General features: G+C 37.0%; 1 protein-coding gene across 1 annotated transcript in view; it reads left to right on the top strand.

Annotated features, from left to right (window-relative positions):
* LOC103745619 (E3 SUMO-protein ligase RanBP2) overlaps positions 1-10,973 on the top strand; it is a 61,776-nt gene extending 50,803 nt beyond the window's left edge. The window contains exons 24-29 of the mRNA XM_008847570.2: positions 3,511-3,709; positions 5,538-5,639; positions 7,286-7,431; positions 8,429-8,702; positions 8,811-9,145; positions 9,749-10,973. Of these exons, the coding sequence (XP_008845792.1) occupies positions 3,511-3,709; positions 5,538-5,639; positions 7,286-7,431; positions 8,429-8,702; positions 8,811-9,145; positions 9,749-10,054 (1,362 nt within the window). The 3' untranslated portion in view covers positions 10,055-10,973. The remainder of the gene's footprint in view (positions 1-3,510; positions 3,710-5,537; positions 5,640-7,285; positions 7,432-8,428; positions 8,703-8,810; positions 9,146-9,748) is intronic.
* Positions 10,974-13,795: the final 2,822 nt, after the last annotated feature.

Genomic DNA, 13,795 nt, shown 5'->3' with positions numbered 1-13,795 from the left:
GACAAAAAACAACCCAGAATCATTATTCATGGATTAGAAGTCAAAATAATTAGGATATTAAGGCCAAAATTAAAACACAGATTAGATTTAAGATTACATCAGCCTCAAAAACGCCACCAGGATTCTTTATGGATATAAACAAGTTGATTTTAAAGTTTCTTTGTACAGTTGCATTATATCTGATATTATCAGTAACCCTACTTTGATATATTTGTAGTTTTGTGTAGTTTTTAACCCTAATTGAATATTAAGTTGTGTCACTTCTTACTGTCTCTTGCTGCAGAATTACAGATCTTTTAGTTAAATTTATGGATGATACTGACATTCCTGGGAAAGACTTCACTTGGTCCTGGCATATTATAATATTGTATCATTTAGGTTCTGTCTGCATAAGTTTTGTTACTACCTTTTAAATTTATGTTCTATAGATAGATTGGTTGGTAGTTTTCTGGTATTCTGGAACTGGAGAGAGGACTTAGCAGTTAGTATACTTGCCTCTCGCAGAGGACTGATTGGAGTTTAGTTCCCAGCATTCATGTGAGGCAGCTGACAACCATTTATTACTTCAGCTCCAGGGGATCTGATGCCCTCTTCTGGCCTCTGGGCACCTGTACTGACATGTATACAATCTCACACATACACAAAAATAAAAATAAAATGTTAATGCTAGTATGGTAAAGGATTGGAAAATATCCTGTGCTTCTATTTTCTGAAAGAGATGGTGTCAGATTGATGTTTCTACTTAAGTGTTTATTTTAACCAAAGAAACCTTAAAGGTCCAGACTATAGAAGTGAAAGGCTATAAGAGAACACTATTTAGAATATCTGTTTAGGTTATCCTTTTGTTACTGATGGAGTTCTAATTGTGTCTTTGAAGGAGTTGTTAGATTTATCCGTAGAATTGTAGAAGAATCCATTCTTAATCACTTTTGGTTTTGGAGATAGGCTCTCATTTGTAGACTAGTTTGGAATATTTCCTTCTCAATCTCTGAAGTCCTGAGATTATAGATGTTTGCCACCACTCCTGGCCCCTATTATTAGTTCTTTCTAAAAAGGACTTATTTTTAATTATTAGAAATTATCTATATGCATGTGTGTGTCTTATGTGTGGGTATGCATACACGAGTGCAGGTGCTGGCAGAGGCCAGAGGCATTGAATACCCTTGGAGCTGGAGTTACAGGCAGTTGTGAGCCTTCTCACATGGGTACTACTGGGAATTGAACTTAGATCCTCTGCAGCAGTAGCAAGCACTCTTAACTGCTGAAAGCCCCCTGCCCCATTATCAATTCTTTAATGTATGTAAGCTCAGTATTGAACTATCCTATCTTCTTTGCTATTTCTTTATTGATCTGGTTAAGAAGCTCATTAATATGATGAATTTGTCTTGTTTTCTGTTGTCTTAGGTGCCCCCCTCCCTTTTGTGGTGCTTGCACGCCCCCCCCCAACAGATTTTGGCTTCATTCCTGTCCTGTCCCCCCAGCCCCCAGGTTGAATTCCATTGATTTCTGCTCTTTGTTTTTTTTATTGCCTTGGGTTTATTTTACCCCTTTCCTGTTTCCTAAAATGGAAGCTTAAGCATGGATTTAAGACCATAGTCATTGTTTATGCAAATGGAATGTCCCTAGGCACATTTTGTAAGTTTTAAGATGTGATGTTCTCACTTCTATTCAGCTCAATACTTTTCATACTTTCTTTAAAAAAAAAAAAAACAACAACTATGCATTGGACAGTTGTATGCCATTTAAAAAAGATGGCTTTACATATTCTGTTACTGATTGATCATTTAATTGGGTTATGGCCTATTGGTATATTCATAGTTACATTAGTTTACATAGTTTGCATTGCTCTGGGTGTTGTACTTTGTATGACTTATCAATACTTTTCATACTTTCTTTAAAAAAAAAAAAAACAACAACTATGCATTGGACAGTTGTATGCCATTTAAAAAAGATGGCTTTACATATTCTGTTACTGATTGATCATTTAATTGGGTTATGGCCTATTGGTATATTCATAGTTACATTAGTTTACATAGTTTGCATTGCTCTGGGTGTTGTACTTTGTATGACTTATTGTAAATGTGGAACGAGTGAATACCATTATAGATAGTATCCTACTGAATGGCTTCTTTCAGTAAATTTTATTATTATTATTTTATATGTATGAATGTATTGCCTGCATATGTGTAAGTGCACATGTATTGTGCAGTGCCCAAGGGGGTCAGAAGATGGCATCAGATTCCCTAGAACTGTTAGTTACGGACAGTTGTTAGCCACCATGTTGATCCTGAGAACCATACCTGGGTCCTTTGGAAGAGCAGCCAGTGCTTTTAACCATAAGCCACCTCTCCAACCTCCCAGAATGGTTTCTTTGCCTTAAAAAGCCTGTTATGCTTTGGTTTTCATCTCATTTCTTCTTTCATGTCCAGATGCCTGGCACCAACTGATCTTTCTACCATGATTGCCTGGGTATTGGTTTATAAGCTACAGCAGAACTGAGATTGATGGGTGGAAGTATATATAGAGGGAAGTGAGAGGAGGTCAGTATTGCAAACTGAAGTTCACAGTTTGATGAAAACCTCCTTAGGTTACTGTGGTTCTTTGGTTAATTTCTAAAGTAGATGAGAGAATTTATTTTGATCATCTTTGTTAGTGTTTTCATTGATTTTTATGGAGGGACATATATAAGATTGTTCTTACTCTGCAATTCCAGGAGGGTAAATTGATCCTTTCATTTTGGTCACACTTCATCACTTGTAATTTCCTTGTCTGCTTTGTTTGAAAAAGAGAATTCTCTTTGTGTGTGTGTGTGTGTTGTATACTCTTTTTTAGTCTTTTATCTACTCAACTTCTCAAGTTCCTTCCCACACCTTGGGCAGCATTGTGTTCATGTCCTGTTTGTGGTCCTTCCCTGTGGTGTTCACCCCCCCCCCCCCCTTTATGCAGCTAAATCCCTAACCCAGAGTGGATTCTTTTGTTGTTTTTAAATTTTTGTTACTTTTATGCGTATGAGTGTTATGACTGCATGTGTGTAACTGCCCCTGTGTTGTACAGAATCCATGGACGTCAGAAGAGGGCATTGGATTCCTTTGAAACTAGAGTTATGGACAGTTAGCCAACGTGTGGGTCCTGGGAACTGAAACTGGGTCCTCTGCAACAGCAACCAGTGCTCTTGACCACTGAGCCAACTCTTTCATCCCCTCTTGTTTTAAATCTCATTGAAAAACCTTTTTACTGGTGATTAATCATTAACATTCACTAAATTAGTGAGGTGATTGGGTTTAAATTTATTGTTTACTTTTAGTTGTGCCTGCCCCTTATTTTTCATTACTGTTCATTTTCTTGCTTTTTTTTTTTTTTTTTTGTTTTTACTGGTTGCTGTAGAGATTATAAATACATACCAAACTTTGTATAAACTGTTTGCTATTTTCCTATTTCTTCCTCTTTTTTTTTTTTTGGCGAGGGATAGGTGGCTTATTAGTATACTGTTTTATTCTTTGCTCTTTTCAGAAATCCCTGAGTGAGAAAGTAACTGATGCAGCTGGTAATGAACATACAGGTGGAACTGAAGTTATAACACCTTTTATCTGTAAGTCTGAAGAACCAAGTGCTCCCACCAAACATGTTAGCTCATCTTTTTCTGGGATTGTGGACAAGCCTGTAGATTTGACTACCAGAAAAGAAACTGATGCAGAACCCCCAAATCAAGGTAAATATTGATAATGTGTTTATATCATGCAGTATATAGGATAATGCTTATATGCGTGAGGAGATAGATTTTTAATGGTACATGGTAAGAACTTGAAAATTTTTGAGGTGAATGTAGGAGCATAAATTTTTTGTTTTTGTCAGAGTCATACTGCCTTGTCAATAAAGACAGTAAAAAATTTATCATTAGATTTTAGGTTATTAGGGAATACATTCATTAGATTTTAAGTGATTAGGGAATACAAATGTCAGGAATATCCTATTTGCCTAAGAATAAAGGACAAGTTTATTTGTTTGGTAGTTTTCTTGGTGGCAATATTTTTACTTGACTATTGTTTGCATAAATATCGCTCAAACATATTCATAGTGCTTTAGTTATATGAAGTAGAAGTAGGAGCTTAAAATTTTTATGATACTAAAATTTCTTCAAGCCTCAGAGCTTGCTAACTTACCTTTTCAGTTGCAGTAATTACTAATAACATTGATGTCTCCCTCTTTTAATTCTTTTTGAGGTAGAAAGTCTCTTTGCAAATTGTATTTCTTTATACATGTACATTATCTACATTCCTTTTTTTAATGTCAGAAATAGTCTTAAGTGACTCACAAATAATATATGTATGGACACATTAGAATCTTAATACTCTGGAAGACAAAAGTAACTTCATATCCAAACCTCTATCTTTTCAGATGAATTAAGTAGGGCAAAATAGTTTCAGAGATCATGCAACTATGTATCACTAGAATTCAGACAAGACCCCCAACTTATGATGAACAAATGTAAATGATACATTTGATTTTTATGAGCTTATTTATAGTATAGAACACAGAAAAAGTTTAGTTCAAGTGTCAACTGCTCTTACAGAAGACTTGAGTTTGGGGCTTCTCACTCATGCTGGGCCGCTCACAACTACCTGTAACTCTGTCTCTAGGGGATCCAACGCCCTCTTCTGGCTTCAGCAGGCAACTGCACTCATGTGTACAAACCCACACACAGACATAAATATGTACACATAATTTATATATATTTCTACATATAGTGTGTGTGTGTGTGTGTGTGTGTGTCTTTTTGAGACAGGGTACCCCAGCTGGCCTGAACTTGCTATATAGACCAGGCTGGCCTTGAACTCATAGAGATCCACTTGCCTCTGCTGGGATTAAAGGCGTGTGCCACCATACCTAGCTTAAGATATATTTTTTAAAAAGTTACTACAGATGTTTCCTAAAATTTACTTGTTTTAGGGTATAAAAAACTATAAAGTTGTATATCTAGCATAGTATGGATAGCTCTACATCTCAATTTTTGGCATATATTTGGCTTAGAATAGTACCTGTAAACTTAATATTACTGCATAAGTTTGGAGCTGAATGCATTTTGTAACATAAAAAATATAGTTTGTGGACTAGAGAGATGGCTCAATAGTTAAGAGCCCTGGCTGCTTTTGCAGAGGACCCAGATTTGATGCCCAGCACCCACATGGCAGCTAAACTGTAACTACAGTTCCAGGATATTGGACGGTGTCTTTTGACCTCCGTGGGCATTGCACGGCATGGGTGTACTTACTTACATGCAGACAATACACATACACATAAAATAATAAAAAATAAGATATTAAAAAAATAGTTTGTGAAAAACAAAGCAAATCTTTGGCTTGAATTTGAAAACATTTTAGAAGAATAAATAGTACAATTTTTAAGAATGTCATTTGTAACCTCCCCTTGCCCTGGAGTATAGAAAGTCTTAATACTGTTCCTTCTGGGTCCTATGTGTAAGGCTTTGATGTTAAGTATATCTTAAGCAATAAATTTTTTTTTTTTTTCCTTTTTACCAGGGGAAAGTAAGACGGTTTTATTTGGATTTGGAAGTAGTACAGGGCTATCATTTGCCGACTTGGCTTCCAGTAATTCTGGGGATTTTGCTTTTGGTTCTAAAGGTAAGATTAAAAGGAAATATTTTCATAATCATACTAATCATGTATAACTGGAAAAAAAGAAATCCCAACAATCCTTTCAGTCTTGTGACTATAAGTGAAGTGTTGCTGTCCTTGGTTTGCTTAGTGTTTTAGTAATTAAGGGCTTTTCCATTATTAATGATACAGCTATAAGGATTTTCTCTTCATGTTGAAAGTCATTGAAAGAAATGATACATGAATGATACACAAATATGTTTTTCAGTTTTGTAATAACCCTTATTTTGACAACATTATCCTTTTTTTTTGGCGGGGGGGAGTCTTTTTGAGACAGGGTCTCCATCTAGCTCCAGCTGTCCTGGATTTTTCTATGTAGACCAGGCTGGCTTCGAACTCACAAAGATCTGCCTGCTTCTGCCTCGAAAGTGCTAGGATTAAAGGCGTGCACCACCACACCTGGCCTTAACTGTATGTATTCTTAAATTTGATTTAATATTTTAGGATTTGTGACTTTTTAAAGAAGACTACTAATTAATTGTGTAGTAGTAAGTTTATAAATTTATGTGCTTTCTCATTTATCAGTGGTGTTCTAATTTTAATCCACTTTGGTGACATGTGTCTAAAATAGATTTATAGAAATGATTGCTTCCTATTTGTAATTTATTAGTATTAGAAAAGGTGTTTGGAGAACAGAATTTATTGAATGCTAAATTAAAAATTTTAGTTCATTTCATGTTTTTACACTTTTTTTTATATAGATCCTGCTACCTGTAGAAACATTAAACTTTTAGAAGTGACTGCTTTTACGTTAGAATTCATGGAATTCACTAATACTAAGCTTTTGTACTTTTGTTTTAATCTATTTAATAGCTTGGAATTAAATGGTGGGTAGTAAGTTAATTATCTGGCCCCCTCCCCCCAAGCCACACGAAAATAGATAGTGGCTGCTTATTATTTAATGTAAGCTTTTCGGAGTATTTTGTCAGTGCTTCACTCTAAAATAGGAAATGGATGAAACTTAAGTATCGGGTAAGAACCTTGTCTTAATAAATCATCATTTTGGGGTTGGAGAGATGGCTCAGTGGTTAAGAGCACTGTTGGTTCTTACAGAGGACCTGGATTTGATTCTTAGCACCCAGATGGTAGCTGACAGTTAAATCCAGTTCTAGGAGGCTCTCATACCCTCTTTTGACCTCTGTATGCATTGCACGACAGAGGTGCACTTGCATGCATGCATTACACTCATACACATACAATAAAATAAAAGTAACAATAAAAAATCATTGTGGGCTTAATCTCTTGTTTTTTTTTACTTATTTGTTTTGTTCTTGGGATGTGAAGGTACTTCTTTTGTACTTACCTTTTAAAAGAAGTAGCTTTTGGCTTTATTTCGTACTCTATTTGTTAAATAGGTTTAGATCTTTTTATTTCATTTTCTTCTTTGTATTTTCTTCTGTGATGAATCCTTACTTTAGTTTTCATTTTCTAAAAACAGTATTTGATCCTATAAATGCGCTGCAATGTTCTGTAGAGGTTGAGATCATCAGAACAATATCATGTTAAACATTTTAAGTGTGTTGAAAATAAGGTGCACTGATGAAGTAATCTATAAAAAGTAAAATTTGAAAAATTAGATTCCGTTGTTTAGTATATCCTCATTCATTCATCAGATAAAAATTTCCAGTGGGCAAATACTGGAGCAACTGTGTTTGGAACACAGTCAACAAATAAGGATGGTGAAGATGAAGATGGCAGCGATGAAGAAGTTGTTCATAATGAAGATATCCATTTTGAACCAATAGTCTCACTACCAGAGGTATGTGTCAAGAAGTGGACATTTTAGTAGCAACTTCCCTGGCTTGTTTTTTTTCCTTTTTCCTTATTTGTATTTCTTTAAGAAGATTTGTAATTTATGATCTATTTGTTAGATTTTCAGTTTCTAAGTGTAAATTGTCTTGAATTTTTTGGCATGTGGTGCTGGGTACCCAGGGCCTTGCTTGTGCTAGGCAGGCACTTTATCACTCAGGCACACACCCTCAACCTTGTCTGGAAGTTTTTGTAGACATGCTGCACTTGGTAAATTGTTTATGCAATTGTTGGAAAGAAATATTTTTCTTTTTACTATTTATGTGTGTGCATGTATATATGCACATATCACAGTAAGTAGTATGTGGTGGTCAGAAGAGTTGGTGAGAGTTGGTTCTCTCCTATCATGGGATTGAACTCAGCTTGTCAGACTTATGTGACACACACTTTTACTCACTGAGCTATCTTGCTGTCTCATAAATATTTTTTTCTATGTTCTTAGAACATCATATCTGTTTTTGTAATTCTGAGGATAAAATGTTTCCAATACTCAGCAAGAATCTAAATTCTTTGGAGAATATTGTTTGAGAAAAATTATCTTGAACTTTTTCAATCTCAGTCATTACTGTTATTCTTTAAGATAATCAGTACTTTTGGGTAGGGGTGTTAGTTTTTTGAGGCAGTTTTTTTTATATAGCACTGCCTGCCCCGCAATTCACTATGTAACCCAGACTGACCTCAAACTCTGGTAATAATACTCTTGCCTATCAACCTCCAGAGTGCTGGATAGTGGCTTGAGCCACTATCTAACAATATATAATAGAAAAATATTTAATAATGCAGCATGCCTTTACTGTATATCCTTTACCAAACCAAATGTTCCACTAGTCCTGAGATATTTTGTTATCATGATACTGTAAAACCTGTTAATGCTATTATATATATACTAAAGAACTTGGAATTTATTATAAACAGCACTTTATATATTTTCTCATCTGTTGTCATAGGTCGAAGTAAAATCTGGAGAAGAAGATGAAGAAATTTTATTCAAAGAGAGAGCCAAACTTTATAGATGGGATCGAGATGTCAATCAGTGGAAGGAACGAGGAATTGGAGATATAAAGATTCTTTGGCATACAATAAAGAATTATTACCGGATTCTGATGCGAAGAGACCAGGTCTTTAAAGTGTGTGCAAACCATGTTATTACCAAAACAATGGAATTAAAACCCTTAAATGTTTCAAATAATGCTTTGGTTTGGACTGCTTCAGATTATGCTGGTGAGTTTCTACATTGAAATGCTACTTTTTAGTTTGAGTTTTCAGAAATCTATAAACAACAAGACTGTAAGTTATTTTAATATTAAGGTCATTTTATTTTCCCAACAGATGGAGAAGCAAAGGTAGAACAACTTGCAGTGAGATTTAAAACAAAGGAGATGGCTGAGTGTTTTAAGAGAAAATTTGAAGAGTGTCAGCAGAATTTATACAAACTCCAGAATGGACAGGTGTCACTCACAGCTGAATTATCAAAAGAGACCAATCCTGTGGTGTTTTTTGATGTTTGTGTGGATAGTGAACCACTGGGACGTATAACCATGGAATTATTTTCAAATATTGTCCCTCTAACTGCTGAGAACTTCAGAGCACTATGCACTGGAGAGAAGGGCTTTGGTTTCAAGAACTCTATTTTTCACCGAGTAATTCCAGATTTTGTTTGCCAAGTAAGTGTTGCGATACATATCACAATTGAAATCTCTTTAAGACTATACCACACCAATTTTGGGAATTCTTTTTCTTCTTGACCTCACTTAAAAAAATATTCAGCTTTCCCACACAGTAGTTGGCATCATCATCTAATACTCAGAACATTCAAACTGAAAGGGTCTAGATTTCTGTTACTTTATACCAGCTATAAATAGAATGAGGGAACAGCCTTTTTACTTCTTTCAAAATTAGGTATTTGGGAGCTGGAAAGACAGCTCAGGAGTTAAGAGCACTGGCTCCTCTTGCAGAAGACTCAGGCTCTGTTCCCAGCACCAATATGGCAGCTAACAACCACCCATAACTTCAGTTCCAGGAGATCCAATGCCCTCTTCTGACCTCTGAGGGCAGTGTAGGACAAGCGTGTACTTATACACATACGAGTAATACACTCATAAAAATAATAAATCAAAAAAAAAAAAAAAAGCAAAAGTAGGATTTCTTAGTTTTCAAAATGCATTCTTAAAGAAGCTAGGTGTTTGGGATTTATCCTTTAGTGATGATTTCTCTCTTTTTTATCTGAGTCAATATTCCAATTAATAGAAATATTTTTTTATTTCCAGGGGGGTGATATCACCAAACATGATGGAACAGGAGGACAGTCCATTTATGGAGATAAATTTGAAGATGAAAACTTTGATGTGAAACATACCGGCCCTGGATTACTATCCATGGCCAATCGTGGTCGAGATACCAATAGTTCTCAATTTTTTATAACCCTGAAGAAAGCAGAACATTTGGACTTTAAGCATGTGGTATTTGGGTTTGTTAAGGATGGCATGGATACTGTGAGAAAGATTGAATCATTTGGTTCTCCCAAAGGGTCTGTTAGTCGAAGAATTAGTATTACAGAATGTGGACAGCTATAAAATAATTTTTTTATAGTGAACTTTATCGGTGTATGCAGTTGAATTGATGCTTAATTGTTACAATATGGTAATGATGTTCACCTTTTGAAAATGGTCGTTTCCAATGTATAAATGTAAAATTGCAGCTTATAGCTGTTGTCACTTTTTAATGTGTAATAATTGATCTTGCATGGTGTGAAATAAAAGTTTAAACACTGGTGTATTTCAGGTGTACTTGTGTTTATGTACTCCTGACATATCTGTATTAGAATGGATAATACTAATTTTGTTAAAAGCAATAGGCCTTTCCAGACTATTGAAGGAATATGATATATGCAATTTTATTTTAATTCCTGTTAAGATATTTGGACTTCCTGCATGGGTATATTTACCATTTGAATAAGGGGACCATAACTTGGATAATTTTATTTTAATCTGAAATATATATGATAATCTTAACTATTTGTGTGCTCATTTATGTATAGAGACTCATTTATGAATGGATAGAGCCACAGAAGGTAGAGAGTTAACCAAAGTGCTCTTCTGTAATTTTTATGCTCCTGTATAGTTGAAAATTAACTTTTAAGTAGAACACTGTTTTTTCTTAAGATATGTAGCTTCCTGTGCCCTTTTGAAAGAATCATTTTTTACATTTCAGATAAGTCGATCATCTCCCTAGCTAGCTTTTCCCTTTTCTCTCCTTCTCCCCCTCTTTCTGTTATCTGTCTCTACTACCTCAGAAACTTCAGCTTGGTCCTGATGATAGAGTTAAACTTTTCTCTAGTTATTGTGATAAAGTATGAATATTTTTAAAGGTCTATACCATGTTCTTTGGTTAAAGATTTGCTTTATATTAGATTGTTGCAGTACCTTTTTCTGGTGAATTTTGTAGCAGAAATAAAGTGATAATTGATAACAGCCATGACATTTAAAAAATTCATTACTTGTGCATCCAAGTTGTCTGTTCATTCTATTACTAGGTAGATAAAAAGTGAGAACAGTTGAAGGTCAGCACTGTGAACCCCCAACTGCTACATAATTTTCAAGAGTTCATTTAAATTTTTTTTGTCTTTTTGAGACAGGGTCCCTCCCTGTAGCCACAGTTGGCCTGAACTTGCTATGTAGACCAGACTGACCTTGAACTCACAGAGTTCCACGTGGGATCAAAGGCATGTGCCACCAGGCCCAGCTAATTTTCAAGAGTTTAATATACACACTGAAAGTGTACTTAGAAGTTGCTTGTCTCAAGTTAGGCTGTTACAGGAAGGAGATGTTCTTATGGATCTATCCAATACTGAAATAAAAGAAACCTACCTCAAATTGGCTTTCTAAAGAGAACCATTGGTTACATATATGCTCATTAAGTATTTAGACTTAGCTTCGAAAAAAGGATTGCAACTTTCCAGCTGAGACAGTGGATGCCATCATTTTAATCTTGAGATACCGTGCAGCCTCAGCTGGCCTGGGACTTGCTATGTAGACCAGGCTGTCCTCAAATTTAACAGAGATCTGCCTGCCTCTGCCTTTTGAGTGCTGGGATTAAAGGTGCATGCCACCACTCTGAGCACCCCACCCCTTTTTTTCTTTTCGTTTTAGATGGGCTTATGTAGCATGGATTAACTTCCTTTGTAGCCAAGGCTGGCCTTGAACTCCTGATATTCCTGCCTTCACCTCTCCAGTGCTGGGATTATTAGTGTGTGCTACTTGGCAGGACTGTGCAAGCTTTTAAAGAGATTTTTACAGATTTCTTTTTGCTACCTCAAACCATTAAGGTTATTAGAGTTTTCAGAAATTTGATAAATTAGCACCTTAAAATAACTTTTCCACAGAGCTGGAGAGGTGGCTCAGTGGTTAAGAGCACTGGCTGCTCTTGCAGAGGACCTAGTTTCAGTTCCCAGCACCCACGTGGTGGCTAATAAGCATCCATAACTCCAGTTCTAGGGGATCCAGGGCCTTCTGATCTCTGGGGGCACTGCATGCACATGGTACACTTACATACCTGCAGGCAAAACTCATTTAGAAAGGTAAAACCTGGGGCTGGAAAGATGGTCCTGCAGTGGGGGGACCCAGATTTGATTTCCGACACCCACATGGTGGCTAACAACTAGTTACAGGGGATCCAACACCCTCTTGACCTCCAAGGACATTGCATGACATGGGTGCACTTACATGTACTCATACACATAAAGATATATTTTTCAAAAAAGTTAAAACCAGGGCTGGAGAGACAGCTCAGCAGTTAAGAGCACTGACTGCTCTTGCAGAGGACCTGGGTCAGATTCCCAGCACCCACATGGTGGGTAACCACTGTCCATAACTCCAGTTCCAGGGTATTTGTTGCCGCCTTTTGACTTCCGTGGGCATTGCACAACGTGGGTGCACGTACACACATGCAGGGAATACACTTAAAAAATAAAAAATTTTTTTGGTCTTTTTGAGACAGGGTCTCCCTGTAGCCCCAGCTGGCCTGGTACTATGTAGACCAGGCTGGCCTCGAACTCACAGAGGTCCCCCTGCCTCTGCCTCCCAAGTGCTGGGATCAAAAGTGTGTGCCACCACACCTGGCAAGAGGACCTGGGTTCAATTCCCAGCACTCACATGGCGGCTAAGAACAGTCTATAATTCCAGTTCCAGGGGACTCTGGCACTCTCCTCTGACCTCCGTGGACCTTGCACGACATGGGTGTACTTACATTCAGGCAATACACTCATACACAAAAAATAAAAATAAAATTTTAAAAAGAAAAAACCTTCCAATATTGGTATTGATAACAATTGAAAGATGAAAGCTTAAGGCATTTACGATTTTTGATACATTTCAGAACAGTGAGTGATTTGTTATTTAATCATTCTATAAACTCAAACACGTTTTTTATCAAACTGGATTTTGTATGCTCAGTAAAATCTGCCGAGTAAAGACGGAATAAGTAGCTATATGTTTTAATCCCAGGATTTAGGAGGCAAAGGCAGGCAACTCTCTGAGCTCCAGGCCAGCCAGTACTATACAGTGAGACCCTTTCCCTAAAACAAAAGGTATTATACCAGTGTAAGTGTCAGAGAGAAACTGACCAAGTGTTTTAAGTCAGTTTAAAACAAGTTTTTGAGGTGATAGGCCAGTAAAAATTGACCAGTAAATTTTTTGGGGGCGGGGCAGGGTTGGGGCTTATTTATTTTGAGAAGGTAGACTAGGCTGTCCTGCCTGCCTTCTGCGTGCTCTGTTTTTGCTTTCGTTTTTTAAGGCAAAATACACGTTTTCAGGGAGTTTTCGTTCTTAAAAGTTTTTTCCCCCCCTCTGGTTTTATAAGGTGAGGACTTCCTATGTAGCCCAGGCTGCTCTCCATATGACTGTGCACCGCATCCTGGCCTCCTACCTCCACCTTCCATGCCCATCTCTTAATTCATTTTAATTGTTACACTACCTATGGAAAGGCAAGGCAAGTGAATAGGTTTATGTGCCTCCCTGTTCCAACATTGGTTTTTCTTCTGTATGACAGCAAAGGCCACTTTGGATGAAGAAACGTGTGTTCCGCTAAGTCATAATGCACACAGGACCTCACTGGGGCAATTGATGCCAACCCTGAGTTCCAGGGCGGCGCTCCGCAGCCGAAACGCTCCTTGACACTCAGCCCTAAGGTTCGTTCGCTGCCTGGGAAACACCTGGACCGCCCCAAGCGACCCTCCGATTTCCTGAGTAACCAGGTTGCCCCCGCAGTCCCTTGTTAGGGGGCGGGGCCGGGCGTCATGACGCATTGACGCTTCGCCC

Source organism: Nannospalax galili, unplaced genomic scaffold (genome assembly GCF_000622305.1).
Source record: "Nannospalax galili isolate Female #2095 unplaced genomic scaffold, S.galili_v1.0 scaffold323, whole genome shotgun sequence".
In the NCBI taxonomy this organism is placed as follows: Eukaryota; Metazoa; Chordata; class Mammalia; order Rodentia; family Spalacidae; genus Nannospalax; species Nannospalax galili.
This window is presented reverse-complemented; position numbering and strand designations above follow the sequence as displayed.